The sequence below is a fragment of the Pelophylax lessonae genome (genome assembly GCF_965119305.1).
Source record: "Pelophylax lessonae genome assembly, chromosome: 3".
NCBI classification, from domain to species: Eukaryota; Metazoa; Chordata; class Amphibia; order Anura; family Ranidae; genus Pelophylax; species Pelophylax lessonae.
The window spans coordinates 492990017-493006879 of record NC_138770.1 but is presented as its reverse complement, the minus strand read 5'-3'; the positions used below and the strand labels follow the sequence as shown (position 1 = coordinate 493006879).

The window sequence follows — 16863 nt, the reverse complement described above, 5'->3', positions numbered from 1 at the left end:
GCAGTAGATAAGGTCAGACAGGCAGAGAAGAGGCTGAAAAGGACTTTTAAAGAGAAGAAAGGGAATGTGGGAGAGAAGACAGGAGGTGAAGAGAAAACCAGGCTAGTTATCTCTAGGAAACTAATGTGGGTGGACCTATTAAAGGCAGGAGTACCTAAAAGTGAGATAGATGGCATCTCTACTGCAGAAATTTTGAAGCTGTGGAAACATTTTGTGGGGAAAACTGTCAGGGTTAGAAACACTACTCCTAGTGAAGATAACATCAGCCTAGATTTAGAGACAACAGAACAGACCCCTCCTGTTAGTCCCAAACCCATTCCCAAAACTGAACATGAACCCAAACCCAAATCTCTTTATCCTGGGGAGGAGTTAGAGAGAATGAGAAAAGGGGATTGGGAGGTTCCTTATTCTTTATGAAGGGAAGGTGGGTCTCCTGTTATAGCAATAAGAACAGTGACAGCAGGAGACCGACGCCCATATGCACCTGTCACTGTATGGTGGGGGAAGTCGTCTCCTCCTACACATGTCATGGCTTTAGTGGATACTGGAGCTGAAGTTACACTTTTGCAAGGAGATCCTTCCCATCACAAAGGAGAAGTGATTTATGTAGAAGGTTTGGGAGGGCAAACCACACCAGCAGTTAGGACACGGGTGAAATTGGCTATTGGCAAGGGACCAGGATTTTGGACAAATGTTTTGGTATCAGAGTTACCTGAAAATATTCTTGGGATGGATGTACTTCAAGGTCAGTCTATTCAGACTGAACAAGGTACATTCACATTCGGGTATCCTGATAAAACGTATCTGGACAGGGCGGTGAAGGCTGTGGTCAGAGGTCATGCAAAATGGACCCCTGTCTTTATTCCTCCACCAGAGAAGCCAGTCTGTCTCAAGCAATACAGACTTCCTGGAGGCCACAAAGAAATTGGGGAGACTATTCATGAACTGTTAAGAGTAGGGATCCTTAGACCTGCTGTAAGTCCATTCTCATCTCCGGTATTCCCAGTAAAGAAACCAAGAGTGACGTATCTGAAGCTGAAGCCTATCTAGGAATGAGAGGGAATCTGGCAGGAAGGTTTGAAGTTATATTTGCATTGGCAGATGAGCTTCAGGACAGTGGCTGGGACTCTGATTGGTTAGTGGATACTTCCCAGCAAGAGTGGAAACTGAGGCTCTATTATATCAAACCTTCCAAAATAAACAGCAGTGATCTTCTAGGAAATATCAGTATATTTCCTCTCCTCCCTATTGATGTTCTTTGGGAGGGTCAGAAGAGGATACAGGCAGGTGGCAAAGTGTTGGTCAGAGATCCAGGCAAGAAGCTAGTTAGAGGAGAGATTGTAGCTGAAGGGCCGGGATCTACTGTATATGTATTATTAGAAGGAACAGATAATCCGCTTTGTTTTCCACTCCACAGGCTGTCTCCGATTTGATCCATAGAAAGACCAGAGAAAGTGGTTACATGATGGACAGAATGATGGAAGACCGCAAGAGCTATGGAGAGCAAGGCCTTTTGATGTATTACAAGCCTGGACTTGTTTTCTAAAGAACGTTAGATTGGACTTTTCTAATGAACTCTTAGCCAAAGACTGAAATACCTTCATAGTTATAGGAGGGGGTTGTATTTTAGTTAGTTCCCCCATTGTGTTTAATTTAAGATAAACCAGGGTGTGGGAGAATTATTAGATGTCTTTATGTAAAGTTGGAGGCATTATGTCATTTGTGAGCCAAGGGGTGGAGTGTTGTGGAAATTGCATATTTAACAGTGGCTCACTAAATGATACCTTTCTTTTGTAAAAATTTGGAAGGAAGTTTGGCCAAGCCTAACCCCCCCCCCCCTTTCAAAGTCACTGTACAATGGATAAACAGCCCTTTTGTCCTCAGGACAAATGCTGTTGGTTTGGGGGGATGGTATATTCCTTAATCACAAGTCTAAATGACTGCTCAAAGCTGCAAGAAGTCAGTCTCAAACAAAACATCCATGAAACGATGACTACTGACTTTTCTCTGTGCCATGTGCAAAAGCAAACGGGACTCCATGGCTGCAAACTTCTTTTAGCTAAGTATATTTGCTTTATCTTTATCTGTATCTGCTAGTCTTGTATTATGCTCCTAAATATTGTAATAGTTTTGTATGTACAGATTGTTTTTGCATAGTAAAAGCACATTTATACACCACAAAGTTTCCTTGGTTGTACCGCAAAGTAACCTTGCTAGAAACGCACGCAAAACACTTGGGGGGAAGGTTTACATACAACGGACCTCAAAGAGAAAGCAATAACCTGGATTATCCAATTACATCCGGGAAGAGGAACAGGTCACAAAGACAACAGAAAGCAGTTTAATGGGTGACTATTGTTTCCATTCTGGGAAAGTCAAATACTGAGAGCCATCAATAGAGAGAAAACGTTTTTGTTTCTTTTTGCTCGTCACCAATACACATTAAACAGACATTTTAAAAATATGTGAGAATATAATCATAAGTCCCTACAACTTCCAGAGTCTATCATATACCAAGAGGGAAGGTAGAGAAAATGGTTATATGGATAATCTTCTATTTTGAAATTACAGTATATCTATTAGATAGTTGTGTAGAATGGTCAGAATATATCCCAAATCATTTTATTGTTTACCAACATTAGAATCCCCTAATATATAATATTCTGATTAAAAATAACCCAGATATAGAAAAGTTTATATCTACCAGTTGCCATGTAGCAACATACTTATAACTATGTATGTATCCACATGATTTTTACTGCTACTAAATGTAAGATATATAGTATCTGGGTAAATCAGTCATTTCTAATCAATATATATCGTATAAATAATATATCCTTATTAAACGGTGTTACCAGGTCCAATCCTTACATATATACATGACGGAAATATCAGATGGCCACGCATGTACCATGAGAATATGGACAGATTCTCATATTGTTTTTATGATTATTATTAAATGAAGAACTTATCATATAAATCTAATATCCAATATACTGGATGACTAATAGAGGTGTCGCCCAATGACCTCACCAGTTAATCGGTAAGTAATCCCAACCAATGGGGATAAAGTTCCTCCTTCTGGGTTCTGCTTGTTGTAATTTTTATGGCCCTTTTGTTCAACACAAAATAAAAAGGAACCCAGATGTGAGATGAGACACACACAATGAAACAACACTTCAATAGACTTCAACACACACGCTACTACATCCATACTCATACTCACCTATACATACTCCATCTTGCTCCATCCCTTACCTGAAACTCTGAAGGGCGCCAGATGAAACTTCTCCCTAACCGGCCACCATTTTGGGAAAGGCAGCCATCTTAAGGACTCTGGTAATGACCATTTTAAGCTAGCAGGCATTTTAAAAGTGGTAAATATACATTGCTGTTTATCCGATTATTATTTACCATTGCTTCTTTCCTTCCTTGTACTTGTTAAATTTCATGCTTAAGGGTAACTAGATTACAGTCCCAGCCATATTAACCATGTTAGATTTTTTTTTCTAAAACTGATTTTTTTTTCTAAAACTGATTTTTTTTTCTACGTTTTTATTAGTACCAATTTTAGCGCAATATTAGCGATTTAGTCTCCCATTTTTCATAGCCTATTCTCACTCCAACTGCAGCGGAGTGACTATTGACTGCGCAATTCGCAGACAATTTTGGTCTGATTATATAGAACATTTGTCTATGGTTTCTACGATACCTGGGAAAAGGTAACCCTGCTTTCTTTTACTATTATCATTGAGTTACATATCACATTGCATTTATCGTTTAAGTTTGCATTTATCGTTTAAGTTTGTATTTTATGTAAAAAGTTATCTTTCTGTGTCACCTCAGGTCTAACTGTTTTGAATATGTCTTGTGAATAAATATACTTATATATTCCCTACTGTAGTCGGTATTCACTAAGATTGGTATATGCTGTTAAAAAGAAATTAATCGATTAAAAAGAACTCGTTATATTCATTAAGAATAATATTCTCGAACGTTTAACGCACACAACACGTTTACCCATCTCAATACTGGAAACTTTCACCCCTTCCTGCCCAGGCCAATTTTCAGGTTTACGTGCTCTCGCACTTCAAATGACAGTTGCGGGGACATGCAACACTGTACCCATATTACATTTTTATTTTTTCACACGAATAGAGCTTTCTTTTGATGGTATTTAATCAGCACTGGGTTTTTAATTTTTACACTATAAATAAAAAAAAAAAAAGACCACCATTTTTGAAAAAAAGTTTTCCTTAGTTTCTGTTATAAACATTATGCAAATAAGTAATTTTTCTTCATACATGTTGACTAAAATTTATACTGCTGCATTTTTTTGGTAAAAATACCCAAATCAGTGTACATTATTTGATCTTTGTTAAAGTTATAAAGTCTACAAGCTATGGGCTTAAAAATTGATCACACCTGATGTACCGATGATCTTATTTCTTGAGGTCCTAACATGCTAGGACAGTACAAATATCCCCAAATGACCCCTTTATGGAAAGCAAACAGTACAATGTATTTAGCACTAGGCATGGCAAGTTTTTTGAAGTTATAATTTTTTCCCAAGACTATTTAAGAAAATAAAATCCGTTTTTTTTTTTCTTTCACAAAAATGTCATTTTAACAAGTTATTTCTCATGCGGCATAGGCATACTTGCAAACATTATATATTTTTTAGCAGAGGCCCTAAAGAATTAAATGTTGGGTTTTGTAATATTTTAGGTTATACGGTATTTGCAGCGCGGTTTTTTTAACGCAATTATTTGGACAAAATAAACTTTATTTTTTTATGCACACAAACACAGTATATTACCCAGTTTTTTGTAAAATATAAAATATGGTGTTGCGCCGAGCAAATAGATATTAAACATGTCACGCTTGTTGCGAACGATTGTGGAATGGCACCAAACTACAGTATTTAAAAATCTCCATAAGCCTTTACAGGTTACCAATTTAGAGTTACAAAGGAGGTCTGGTGCTAGAATTATTGCTTACACTCTGAAGTACATGGTAATACCTGTAATGCATGTGGTGCGATCGGCGTTTACTTATGCGTATGTGACCAATGCGTTCGTTTGACTTTACACGCAAGCACAGGGGGATGGGGTGCGTTACATTTTTTTTTTTAAAGTTTCTTTAAAAAATTGTATTATTTGGTACACTGAACCAGATGTTTTTGTGCACTGTACACTGTGACAGATGTTGATGGGACACTACAACAGATGTTGATGTACAATGCAGACAGGGACAGATGGTGCTTGGTGCACTGATGTGGCATGACTGCCATCTTTGTGTAGCTGACCAGTAAAATCTTCATCTACACAGGTTTCATTGACAGACTGTAGCGACCCCCCCCCCCCCCACTTACTGAGCTCAGGAGGAAAGACGATACAGAGGCATGTGCCTCTGTTTACATGAGTGTCAGGGCTGTGATTGGACAAAGCCATCACATGATCGGGAGGGCCAAACAAAAAGCCCATATCCTGATCTGTGATGTGATGTGCTGTTTCCAAGGGACACGGCCATCACGAGAGAGACCGCGCCCACATTCTAAATGATGGGTACGTGGCCAGGTGAGAAGCTGTTAAAAAATAATTGTAGGTCTAAAGATTACAAAAACCACCAAAAAGGTGTAGAACACGCAAAATTTCAGCAAAAAACTACACAAGTTATGGCACATAAACACAAAAATCACCCATTTTTTTGGTCAAATATAAAAAATGTGGTTGCACCAAGTAAACAGAAACCCAACATGTCAAACCTTAAATTTGCATGTGCCCGTGAAAAAGCGACACACTTCAGTACCCTATAGCTTTCATAGGCAACACTTTAAAAGCCCCCTACAGGTCATCAGTTTAGCGTAATGGAGGAGGTTTGCTACAAAAAATATTGTTCCCACTCCGTTGTGCATAATGATATGTAACATGTGTATCGCAACTAACATTTTCATGTATAGGTGCCCCAACGTGCGCACTTACGTGAGTAGAAACAATCGTGTGGCTGAGGAGGCGCAGGACTGCTTCTGACAGCCAGAAGTCAGCTTGTCAGATATACACACACTCCTAATGTTTGTAAACAATGTATGGACCAGGCAGCGAAAGGGTTAAATGTCTATTTTTTTATGATAAACATATTGATATTATTTAAGGGTGTGTTATTGGCGTCTGTCATTGTGGTCTTTATAAGGGAGGTTGATGACTATTTATCAATCCATCACATAGGTTATTTTGAAATTAAACATCAAACAATACTTACCGCAAAAAGGCACACAAGGTGGATTAATTGACCTGAGTTTAGCTAAATATTTCTTTTGGTGATCTTCACTCAATTCATGGGCTTCTTCTAGAATTTTCCTCTGCCGACTTGATATTTGCTATAAAGGAAGACAAACATAAAAAAACTTCATGAAAAACATTATGCCAGACATTTTTTTTTGGGTCAGTTCCTAAATGGGTGTGCATAAAAATAAATCAGAACACAATGGCATAAGCCGATCGTACAATCTCAAATGCAGACTTTTCCCCAGTTCAGTCTGCCCAGCAACCCCACAGTCAGACAGCATTGTGAGCCCAAATATTGCCATTGCCCCTGTTCACATTGGTGACTAACAGAAAGTTAAATGAGGCCTCTTTTTTCTTATAACTAATAATCCCATTTAAATAATCCCATTTAACTCCAAAGCCATCAGGCACACATGCATAAAAGTGTACAGGGGCACTGGATATAAAAGCTTGCAATACTCGGATTGTAGGCCTATTGGGCACATCAAACTGGGGTTAATTTAATAACAGATGTCTCTGGTTCTATTCATTAAATGGTTGGTGGGTGGGTTAGTTGGGCAAAAGGCATTTTCATCCTTTAAAGTGGTTTCTAAAGGCTCAAGGTTTTTTTTACCTTCATACATTCAGGTAAAAAACCTCTGTGCAGCAGTACCCCCCCTCCACCCCAGTGGCCCCTAATACTTACCTGAGCCCCATCTGAACGATGTGAATGAAAGCCTCGGCTTTCCGAGGACTCTCCCTCCTCATTGGCTGAGACAGCAGAGGGAGCCAGTGAGCCAATGAGGAGAGAGAGATGGCATGGCCGAGCAGCGGCTCTGTGTATGAATAGAGACTCAGAGCCGCAGCTCGGGAATGAGCCTGCTTGGGTGCCCCCCTTGCAAGCTGCTTGCTATAGGGGCACTCAGCAGGAGGGAACAGACCAAGAGCCCCGGCGAGGGACCAAAGAAAAGGAGGATCGGGGCTCCTGTCTGCAACACCACTACACAGAGCAGGTTAGTATGATATGTTTGTTGTTCAACAAAAAAAAAAGGAAAAAAAAGAAAGAATTTGATATCACTTTAAGCGGACAAGTCTCAGCTCTTTTCCTTGTGGTGCCATCTTCTGAGCATTTCAGCAGGGAGCTAGCATTCAGTTACAAAAAGCAGTATTTAAAAGTAATGAATTGTATGTATGCTCAGAACATAATTCATGAGTAATTTTGCCCAGACCCAAGAATAAAACTTAATTGTATAATGGATTAGATAAAACTGATATGGCCACTTTGACAAACTAAAATGCACCCCCTGAGGTTATTAGCACAGTGACTGGGAGGACACCCCGGTAATACTGAGTGCCCACACCTGTTCAGTATTTGTAGCACTATTGCTGGACGCAAGAACACATTATGATTGTACTTTCATCCTGTGTAGTCATCTGCATTAAAAAAATTTAGCTCAGCAAGTTTCAACCACCTTTGGAATTGCTGGGATTCACCTAATGGAGTATTTCAAGATAGGACAAAATATTAAATATTGTGATTAGGGTTGAGCGAACCCAGACTGTATTGTTCGGGTTCGTACCGGACTTTTGGGTATTCAGTACCCGGACCCGAACCCGGACATTTCATTGTATGTTCGGGTACTGTCCGTTGTTCGGTAACGTTACTTGATGTTTTGGCGCGGTTTTAATGGCGCGCTTTCAACAGGTGCAAGGCAGCCAATCAGCAAGAGTTTAACTAGTGTGCCCTAGAAGCCATCACAGCCATGTCTACTAATGGCATGGCTGTGATAGGCCAGTGCAGCATGTGACCCAGACTCTATATAAGCTGGAGTCACACAGCGCCGCGCGTCACTATGCTATAACTATACTAGGGAGAGGTTCCCGACTGCTGCTGAGGGAGAGATAGGAGTTTACTGTAGGGCCAGGCTGGAGAGATTGCTTGTAGGGAAAGCATAGGATAGGAACAATCTGCTTTAACCACTTAAGCCCCGGAAGATTTTACCCCCTTCCTGACCAGACCGCTTTTTTCAACTTGGCACTTCGTGACTTTAACTGACAATTGTGCGGTCATGCAATGCTGTACCCAAACAAAATTTACGTCCTTTTTTTCCCACAAACAGAGCTTTCTTTTGGTGGTATTTGATCACCTCTGCGCTTTTTATTTTTTGCGATATTCATAAAAAAAGAGCAAAAATTTTGCAAAAAAATGACATTTTCAACTTTGTCTTTTAAAAAATATCCAATATACTCAATTTATGTCATTTTTTTGGCCAAAATATATTTAGCTACATGTCTTTGACAAAAAAAAATTCAATGACCGTATTTTTATTGGTTTGCGCAAAAGTTATAGCGTCTACAAACTATGGTGTAAATACTGAAATTTACGCAGCTTTAATTTCTGACTGCCTATCTCATTTCATGAAGTGCTAAAATGGCAGGGCAGTACAAAACCCCCCCAAACTACCACTTTTTGGAAAGTAGACATCCTAAGGAATCAGGGTTCATACACATTTTTACCAATAAAATTCCATGACTTTTCCATGACTTCACGTAAATATTTATGACCTAAAGTTTCATGAAATGTCTATGTATACATGTTAAATAAAAAGAAAATCCATGTCACACCCAGCATATTTTTACTAAAATAAATGACAATCTTTGTAGTGTACAGTACCTCTGCAGTTAGGGTTTAGTTTCTGGATACAGCGCGACTCAAATGGTCCCTTGTTTTACAGTGGATGAGATGGAAGCACCACTGCCACAGCTGGGAGCGGGTGTCACTTCAGGCGCACGGGTGAAAAAGCTGAGAACTCTGATGTAGGGGGGACTCTGGTGACCAGAGACCACTTTCCACAGAGTGAATGCACTAAGGAAGGGAGGGGGGGGTCTTGATATAAGGAGGAACCTTTATAACAGTGCCCCCTTACATCAGTGACCCCCCCCCTCAGACTGGCCGGGCAGCACTGTCACTGACCTCCTCTTAGGTGCACCATGCTCTGGTTTTATCCTGTAGTCTCCTCTCCCCAGTCCACACATGTCTGACTTCTCCTGTGATCCCCATCCCGACAGCACTCCCACTTTTGACTCCTCTCCAGACCCCCTCAGAGACTTCAGACATGATAAAAGACCAGAGATGGTCAGAGATTACGGACATGATAGAAGAGATGGTTAGAGGCTGTGGACATGGTACAGGAGGTGGTCAGAGGCTGTGGACATGGTACAGGAGATTTTCAAAGGCTGTGGACATGGTACAGTAGGTGGTTAGAGGCTGTGGACATGATACAGGAGGTGGTCAAAGGCTGTGGACATGGTACAGGAGGTGGTTAGAGGCTGCGGACATGGTACAGGAGGTGGTCAGAGGATGCGGACATGATACAGGAGGTGGTCAGAGGATGCGGACATGGTACAGGAGATTTTCAAAGGCTGTGGACATGGTACAGGAGGTGGTTAGAGGCTGCGGACATGATACAGGAGGTGGTCAAAGGCTGCAGACATGGTACAGGAGATGGTCAAAGGCTGCATACATGGTACAGGAGATGGTCAAAGGCTGCAGACATGGTACAGGAGATGGTTAAAGGCTGCGGACATGGTAGAAGAGATGGTCAGAGACTGCGGACATGGTAGAAGAGATGGTCAGAGACTGCGGACATGATACAAGAGATGGTCAGAGACTGCAGACATGATACAGGAGATGGCCAGAGACTGCGGACATGATACAGGAGATGGCCAGAGACTGCGGACATGATACAGGAGATGGCCAGAGACTGCGGACATGATACAAGAGATGGTCAGAGACTGCTGACATGATACAGGAGATGGTCAGAGACTGTGGACATGATACAAGAGATAGTCAGGGACTGCGGACATGATAGAAGATCATGTCATGCTATGAGCACTAGGGGGGGCCGGAGAGCACAGGGGAAGCAGAGAGCACTGGAGGAGCTGAAGGGCTCGTGGGGGGGGGGAATAGAGAGAATTAAGGGGGGGTTTGGAAAGCATTGCAGGGGGGTTGGAAGGCGCAGGGGGGGTGGAGAGCACTGGGGGGCAGGCAGGGAAAACCAGGGGGATGGAGAGCACAGGGGGAGGGGGGAATTGGAGAGCACTGTCTGGGGGGGAACTGGAGAGCACTGAGGGGGGAGCCAGGGAGCACAGGGGGGTGGAGAGCACTTGGGGAGCCAGACTAAGAGCACGGAGGGGGCTAAGAGCAGGGGGAGGTAAAGAGCACTGGGGGGTGGGGTTAATAGCATTGAGGGGGTGGGGTTAATAGCACTGAGGGGGTGGGGTTAACAGCACTGAGGGGGGGGTTAACAGCAATGGGGGGGTAAAGGGCACTGAGGGGGGCCAGCAAAGGAAGTTGTATAGGAGGGGGATGGGGCAGCTGCATATAGATGAATTAAACTTTCCATTTTCCTAGGAGGAGTAACAAGCATTCAGCGACATGAGGCATGAGGAATATGAAAGTTCAATTCATCTCTATGCAGCTGTCCCATCCCATCCCCCTCCTATCCAGCACACGAGACTCCTCAGGCACTCTCACTGACCTTTCTCCTGCCGCTGCAGCTGCCTTCTTCACACGGAGATGCAGGCGGCCGGACGGACACTGGCCTGACACCCCCCAGTGCACCCCCCCCCGGTACGCCCCTGAGAGCGGGACAGTAAGTGCACTATTTCTCATTTTCAGGTTTCAGCGGATCAATCCGCCGCAGAGTTCCCAGCCTGTCACGGTCTATTCATATTGCTGATTAATCCGCCTAAACCCAAAACAGAGAAAATAGTCCACTTACTGTCCCCCGCTCCCACAGAATACAGGGGGCCCGGAGACAAAATTAAATAGTTGCAAAACACAATTCCATGACTTTTCCAAAACTTAGTAAGTCAACTCATTTTCCAGGACTTTTCCAGGCCTGGAAAGTGTCATGTCAAAATTCCAGGATTTTCATGACCGTACGAACCCTGCATATAATCAGTATATACAGTACAGCCATAGTATCAGAATATACAGCCATATACAGTAGGAACATTGTGGCTGTACTATATATGACATGACTGTATATGTTGGTACTGAGGCTGTAATGTGTAATCACTGTACCTTCCATGTCCTGCTGCCTGACTATGCATGCACGTGCACCCGCCGCCGGAATCCCACACCTGCTTCATCAGAGTATCACTCTGCAAGGGAAAGGATGGTGGCTGCCGCGGCGGGCCAGATCAAAATTTCAGGATCAGGACATGCGGCGCCCGCTTTATCCACCTGCACGCTGAAATTAAAGAAAAAAATGCCCTCACGGCTCTCACCTCCTGGGCCCCTCAAACCTAGCAGTAGTGGTGGTTCTGCGCTGGGCTGCTCCTCCACAAGCCAATGTAAAGCTGCCCGCCTCCCCGCTGGACTGATAGGGACTGAGCACAGCACCGAAGGGGCGGTTCAGCAGCCCTGGCGCTGCCTCTGACTGCTATACGCATACCTATAGGTAGCGCCGGCCCTGCTCCTATGCAGATAGATGCTTACACCATGTAAAATGTCATGTCACTGTAGAGCTGCACGATTCTGGATGAAATGAGAATCACAATTTGTTTGCTTGGAATAAAGATAACAATTCTCTGCGTAACATCATCTTTTACAAGATCGAATCAAGATCGCAATTTTTTTTACTTTTAATCGTGCAGCTCTATGTCACTGTCAATAAAATAATTAAGCATCTGCTCCACAGCAATGGTGCCTTTCCCAATCCCATGACTCTTCAAAAACTTTGTGGGATTCAGTCATTTTCCAAAACTTTCCCAGGCCTGGAAAGTGTCATGTCAAAATCCCATGACTTTTCCAGGAATTTCATGACCGTACGAACCCTGGGAATGTTCTGAGAGGCATGTTGAGCTCATTGAATATTTAATTTTTTTGTCACAGGTGTTTGAAAAATGACAAAAAAAAAAAAATTTGTCATTGAAAATGATATAATATGATATGTTGCTCACACATGCCATGGGTATATGTGTAATTACACCCCAAAATATATTCTGCTGCTTCTCCTGAGTACAGGGATACCACATATGTGAGACTTTTTGGGAGCCTAGCAGTATACGGGAACCCGAAAACAAATCACCACCATCAGAATTTCAAAGGGCGTGCATTTTTCATTGCATTTTCTCACTACCTATAATGGTTTAGGAGGCCCTGAACTGTCAAGATACCACAAAACCCCCCCAAATGACCCCATTTTGGAAAGTAAACACCCAAGCTGTTTGCTGAGAGGCATGGTGAGTCCACGGAATATTTTGCCACAAGTTTTGGGAAAATAAAAATGTTTTATTTTTACACAACGTTGTCACTAAAAGATAAATTTCTCACACATGACATGGGTATATGTGGAATGACACCCCAAAATACATTCTGCCGCTTCTCCTGAGTATGGGGATGCCCCATGTGTGAGACTTTTTGGAAGCCTAGCTGTATACAGGACCGCGAAAACCAATCAACACTCTCAGGTTTTCTAATGGCGTAAATTGTGCATGTCACCTCTGCATTACCCGTCACAATTTCGTAGGCCCTAAAATTCCAAGATAGCACAAAACCCCCCCAAATGACCCCATTTTGGAAAGTAGACACCCCAAGCTATATGCTGAGAGGCATGGTGAGTCCGTGGAATATTTTATATTTTGCCACAATTTCCGGGAAATATATACATATATATTTTTTTTTGCACAAAGTTGTCACTAAATTATATATTGCTCACACATGCCATGGGTATATGTGAAATGACACCCCAAAATACATTCTGCTGCTTCTCCTGAGTACTGGGATACCCCATGTGTGAGACTTTTTTGCAGTCTAGCCGAGTACACGACCCCGAAAACCAATCCCCACTTTCAGGCTTTCCAAGGGTTTAAATTGTTGATTTCACTCCTGACTACCTATCACAGTTTCGGAGGCCCTAAAATTCAAAGATAGCACAAAACCCCCCCAAATGACCCCATTTTGGAAAGTAGACACCCCAAGATATTTGCTGAGAGACATGGTGAGTCCATGGAATATTTTATATTTTTCCACAAGTTCCGGGAAATATATATATATTTTTTTTTTTACACAAAGTTGTCAGTAAATGATATATTGCTCACACATGCCAAGGGTTTATGTGAAATGACACCCCAATATACATTCTGCTGCTTCTCCTGAGTACAGGGATACCCCATGTGTGAGACTTTTTTGCATTCTAGCCGAGTACAGGACCCTGAAAACCAATCCCCACTTTCAGGCTTTCCAAGGGCGTAAATTGTTGATTTCACTCCTGACTACCTATCACAGTTTCGGAAGCCATGAAATACAAGACAGCACAACCCCCCCCCCCCCCCCACAAATGACCCCTTTTCGGAAAGTAGACACCCTAAGCTATTTGCAGAGAGGCATGTTGAGTGTTTTGCAGATCTCACTTTTTGTCACAAGGTTTTCGAAATTGAAAAAAAGAGGAAAAAAAATGCATTTTCCTGTTTTTTCTTCATTTTCCAAAAAAAAAAATGAGAGCTGCAAAATACTCACCAAACCTCTCAGCAATAGATTGTGGTGTCTACTTTGCAAAATAAGGGCATTTGGGGGGGGGGGGGGGGTTTGTGCCATCTAGGCATCTCATGGACTTCAAAAGTGTGATAGGTAGTAAGGAGTGAGATCAACAATTTACGCCCTTAGAAAGCCAGAAGGTGCGGATTGGTTTTCCGGGTCCTGTACGCGGCTAGACTGCCAAAAAGTCTCACACATGCCGTATCCCTGTACTGAGGAGAAGCAGCAGAATGTATTTTGGGGTGTCATTTCACATATGCCCATGACGTGTGAGCAATATATCATTTAGTGACAACTTTGTGTAAAAAAAAAAAAAAAAAAGAAATAATAATTTTCACAAAACTTGTGGCAAAATAACGGAATTTTTGTAAAATCTTACCGTAAAATTCCTCTCTCTGAGTCCTCCGACAGTCGCCGCCCACTCATATAGTCTTCGCCAATAGGTATTGACTTCCTCTCCGCAGGAGTAGCTAGGCATAAGACTTGTTAAAAGCAAAAGCATTAACATAGACACACCCATGGGGGCTGTCCAACTGGTCAATACCCCTGCAGTAAGCCATCCCAACTCAGTTTGGTAGCAAGCAGTTAAGTGTACAAGAACCCCAAAAGAGGGGCGGGGGTGGCGACTGTCGGAGGACTCAGAGAAAAGAATTTTACGGTACGATTTTACAAAAATTCCGTTAACTCTTACGTCCTCCGACAGTCGCTGCCCACTCATACAGTCTTCAACAATGGGATGTCCCCAGTGTAGACATGAGGGGTGGGAGACGCAACCATAGAAAAGGCAACGCAGTACCCACATCAGAGAAAGGAACCTTACACGAACAGTAAGAGAACCTTCTGGGCAACAAAAAAGGCTCAACAGGAGCAACAACCCAGGAAAGCAAATAAACGGAGGGGATAAACAACCCCAACAGCCAGGGACCCACAAAAAAAACAGGGCCCCTCATGGCACTGCGGCACAGAGAATTTTGCGGCCAAAGGAGGCATCAGCTAAAGCCAGAACATCAATTTTGTAAAATATTGAGAAATTGTGCACTGACGACCAAGTCGCAGCCTTGCACACCTGGGCCACCTAAGCCTGATGTCGGAAGGCCCAGGACGTACTCACCGACCTGGTAGAGTGCGCCTTTACAGGGAAGGGCGGAACCCGTTCCTTCAAAGCATAGGCCTGAACAATTGTCTGTCTGATCCATTTGGCAATGGTCGCCGCAGACGCAGCCTTACCCTTCCGAGGTCCCTCAGAAAGGACAAAGAGGGAATCCGATTTACGAAAGGATTCAGTGGACGACAGGTAAACCCTGATCGCCCTGACAACATCCAAGGAGTGCAAAGGAACCTCCTTAGGATGCTTAGGCTTTGCACAGAGCGAAGACAAAACAATGTCCTCATTAAGGTGAAAATCCGAAACCACCTTAGGAAGAAAGGACGGATCAGGTCGCAAGACCACCTTATCCTTGTGAACCACTAGGTAAGGAGAGCGGCAAGACAACGCCGCCAACTCCGACACTCTGCGAGCCGAAGTGATCGCCACGAGAAAAGCAACCTTAGACAGCAGAGGCAACGATATCTCCCTGATGTTTTCAAAGGGAGGACGCTGTAGCACGGACAGAACCAAGTTCAAGTCCCATGGAGGTAAAGGCGCCCTCCGGGGAGGAGCCAAGTGACGCACACCTTGAATAAAGGTGCGAATTAAAGAATGAGACACCACAGGGCGTTGAAAAAGGACAGCCAGTGCCGACACCTGGCCCTTAATCGTGGCCAGCGCAAGTCGCTGTTCCACGCCAGACTGGAGGAAAGCCAACACTCTCGCAACCGAGTAAGAACGAGGCGACAAGCCCCTGGACTCACACCAGGCAAAATAAGCTTTCCACGTACGGTAATAAATGTTACCAGACGAGGCTTTTCTAGCTTTGATTAAAGTAGGAATGACCTCTGAGGAGAGACCCCTGTCTCTCAGGACCTGGCTTTCAACAGCCATGCCGTTAAAGCCAGCGACCGTAAAGCAGCATGGAAGATCGGTCCCTGAGACAGAAGATCTTCCCGCATTGGGAGCCGCCAAGGAGGCTCTACGGCTAGGTGAACGATGTCCGTGTACCAGGACCGGTGTGGCCAGTCCGGCGCCACCAGAATCACCAACGTCGGTTCCGACGCCAACCTGCGAAGGAACCTGGACAACAACTGAATCGGAGGAAAGGCATATATCAGACGATGCTGATGCCAAGGCGTCACCAGCACATCCGAGGCGCCCGCCAGAGGATCGCGCGTTCTTGCCACGAACCTTCCCACTTTGTTGTTTAGCCGAGATGCGAACAGATCCACATCCGGAGATCCCCATTTCGCACACAGCATGCGAAAAACCTCCGGGTGCAGGGACCATTCCCCCTGGTCCAGGGTCTGGCGGCTCAGGTAATCGGCCTGCCAATTCTCCACACCCGGAATGTGAACTGCCAATATCGCCGGGACATGAGTCTCGGCCCAAGACAGAATACTGGTCACTTCCTGGGCCGCCCAGGCACTCCTGGTGCCCCCTTGGTGATTGATGTAAGCCACCGCGGTGGCATTGTCCGTCTGCACCTGTACAGGGCGACCCCGAAGATGATCCGACCACTGGAGCAGGCATAGCCTGATCGCTCTCAATTCCAAAACGTTGATCGGAAGGGAGGACTCCTGCTCCGACCAAGTGTCCTGGGCAGACAGATTGCCCAGGACGCCACCCCAGCCTGACAGGCTGGCATCTGTGGTAATCACCGTCCATAGTAACGGCCGGAAAGATTTTCCTTCCGACACACCCAGAGACTGAAGCCACCAGAGAAGATCCCTTCTGGTTTGGCAACTCAGAGACACTGTCAAGTCCAAGGACTGAGGCCGTCTGTCCCATCTGGTCAGAATCTCCGCTTGGAGAGACTGCGTGTGAAACTGTGCAAATGGTATCGCCTTGAAGGCCGACACCATCAACCCCAGGGACCGCATACAGGTCCTGAGTGACGAGGATTTGTTGTCCCTGAGGGACCTTATCTTGTTCTGCAGGGTCCGGAGCTTGTCCTGCGG

The 16863-nt window shown here is 44.0% G+C and overlaps 1 protein-coding gene across 1 annotated transcript in view; it reads right to left on the bottom strand.

Annotated features, from left to right (window-relative positions):
- Positions 1–16863, bottom strand: part of SOS1 (SOS Ras/Rac guanine nucleotide exchange factor 1) — a 628878-nt gene that overhangs the window by 151615 nt on the left and 460400 nt on the right. Inside the window, exon 17 of the mRNA XM_082249445.1 lies at positions 6262–6379. Coding sequence (XP_082105571.1) covers positions 6262–6379 — 118 coding nt within the window. The remainder of the gene's footprint in view (positions 1–6261; positions 6380–16863) is intronic.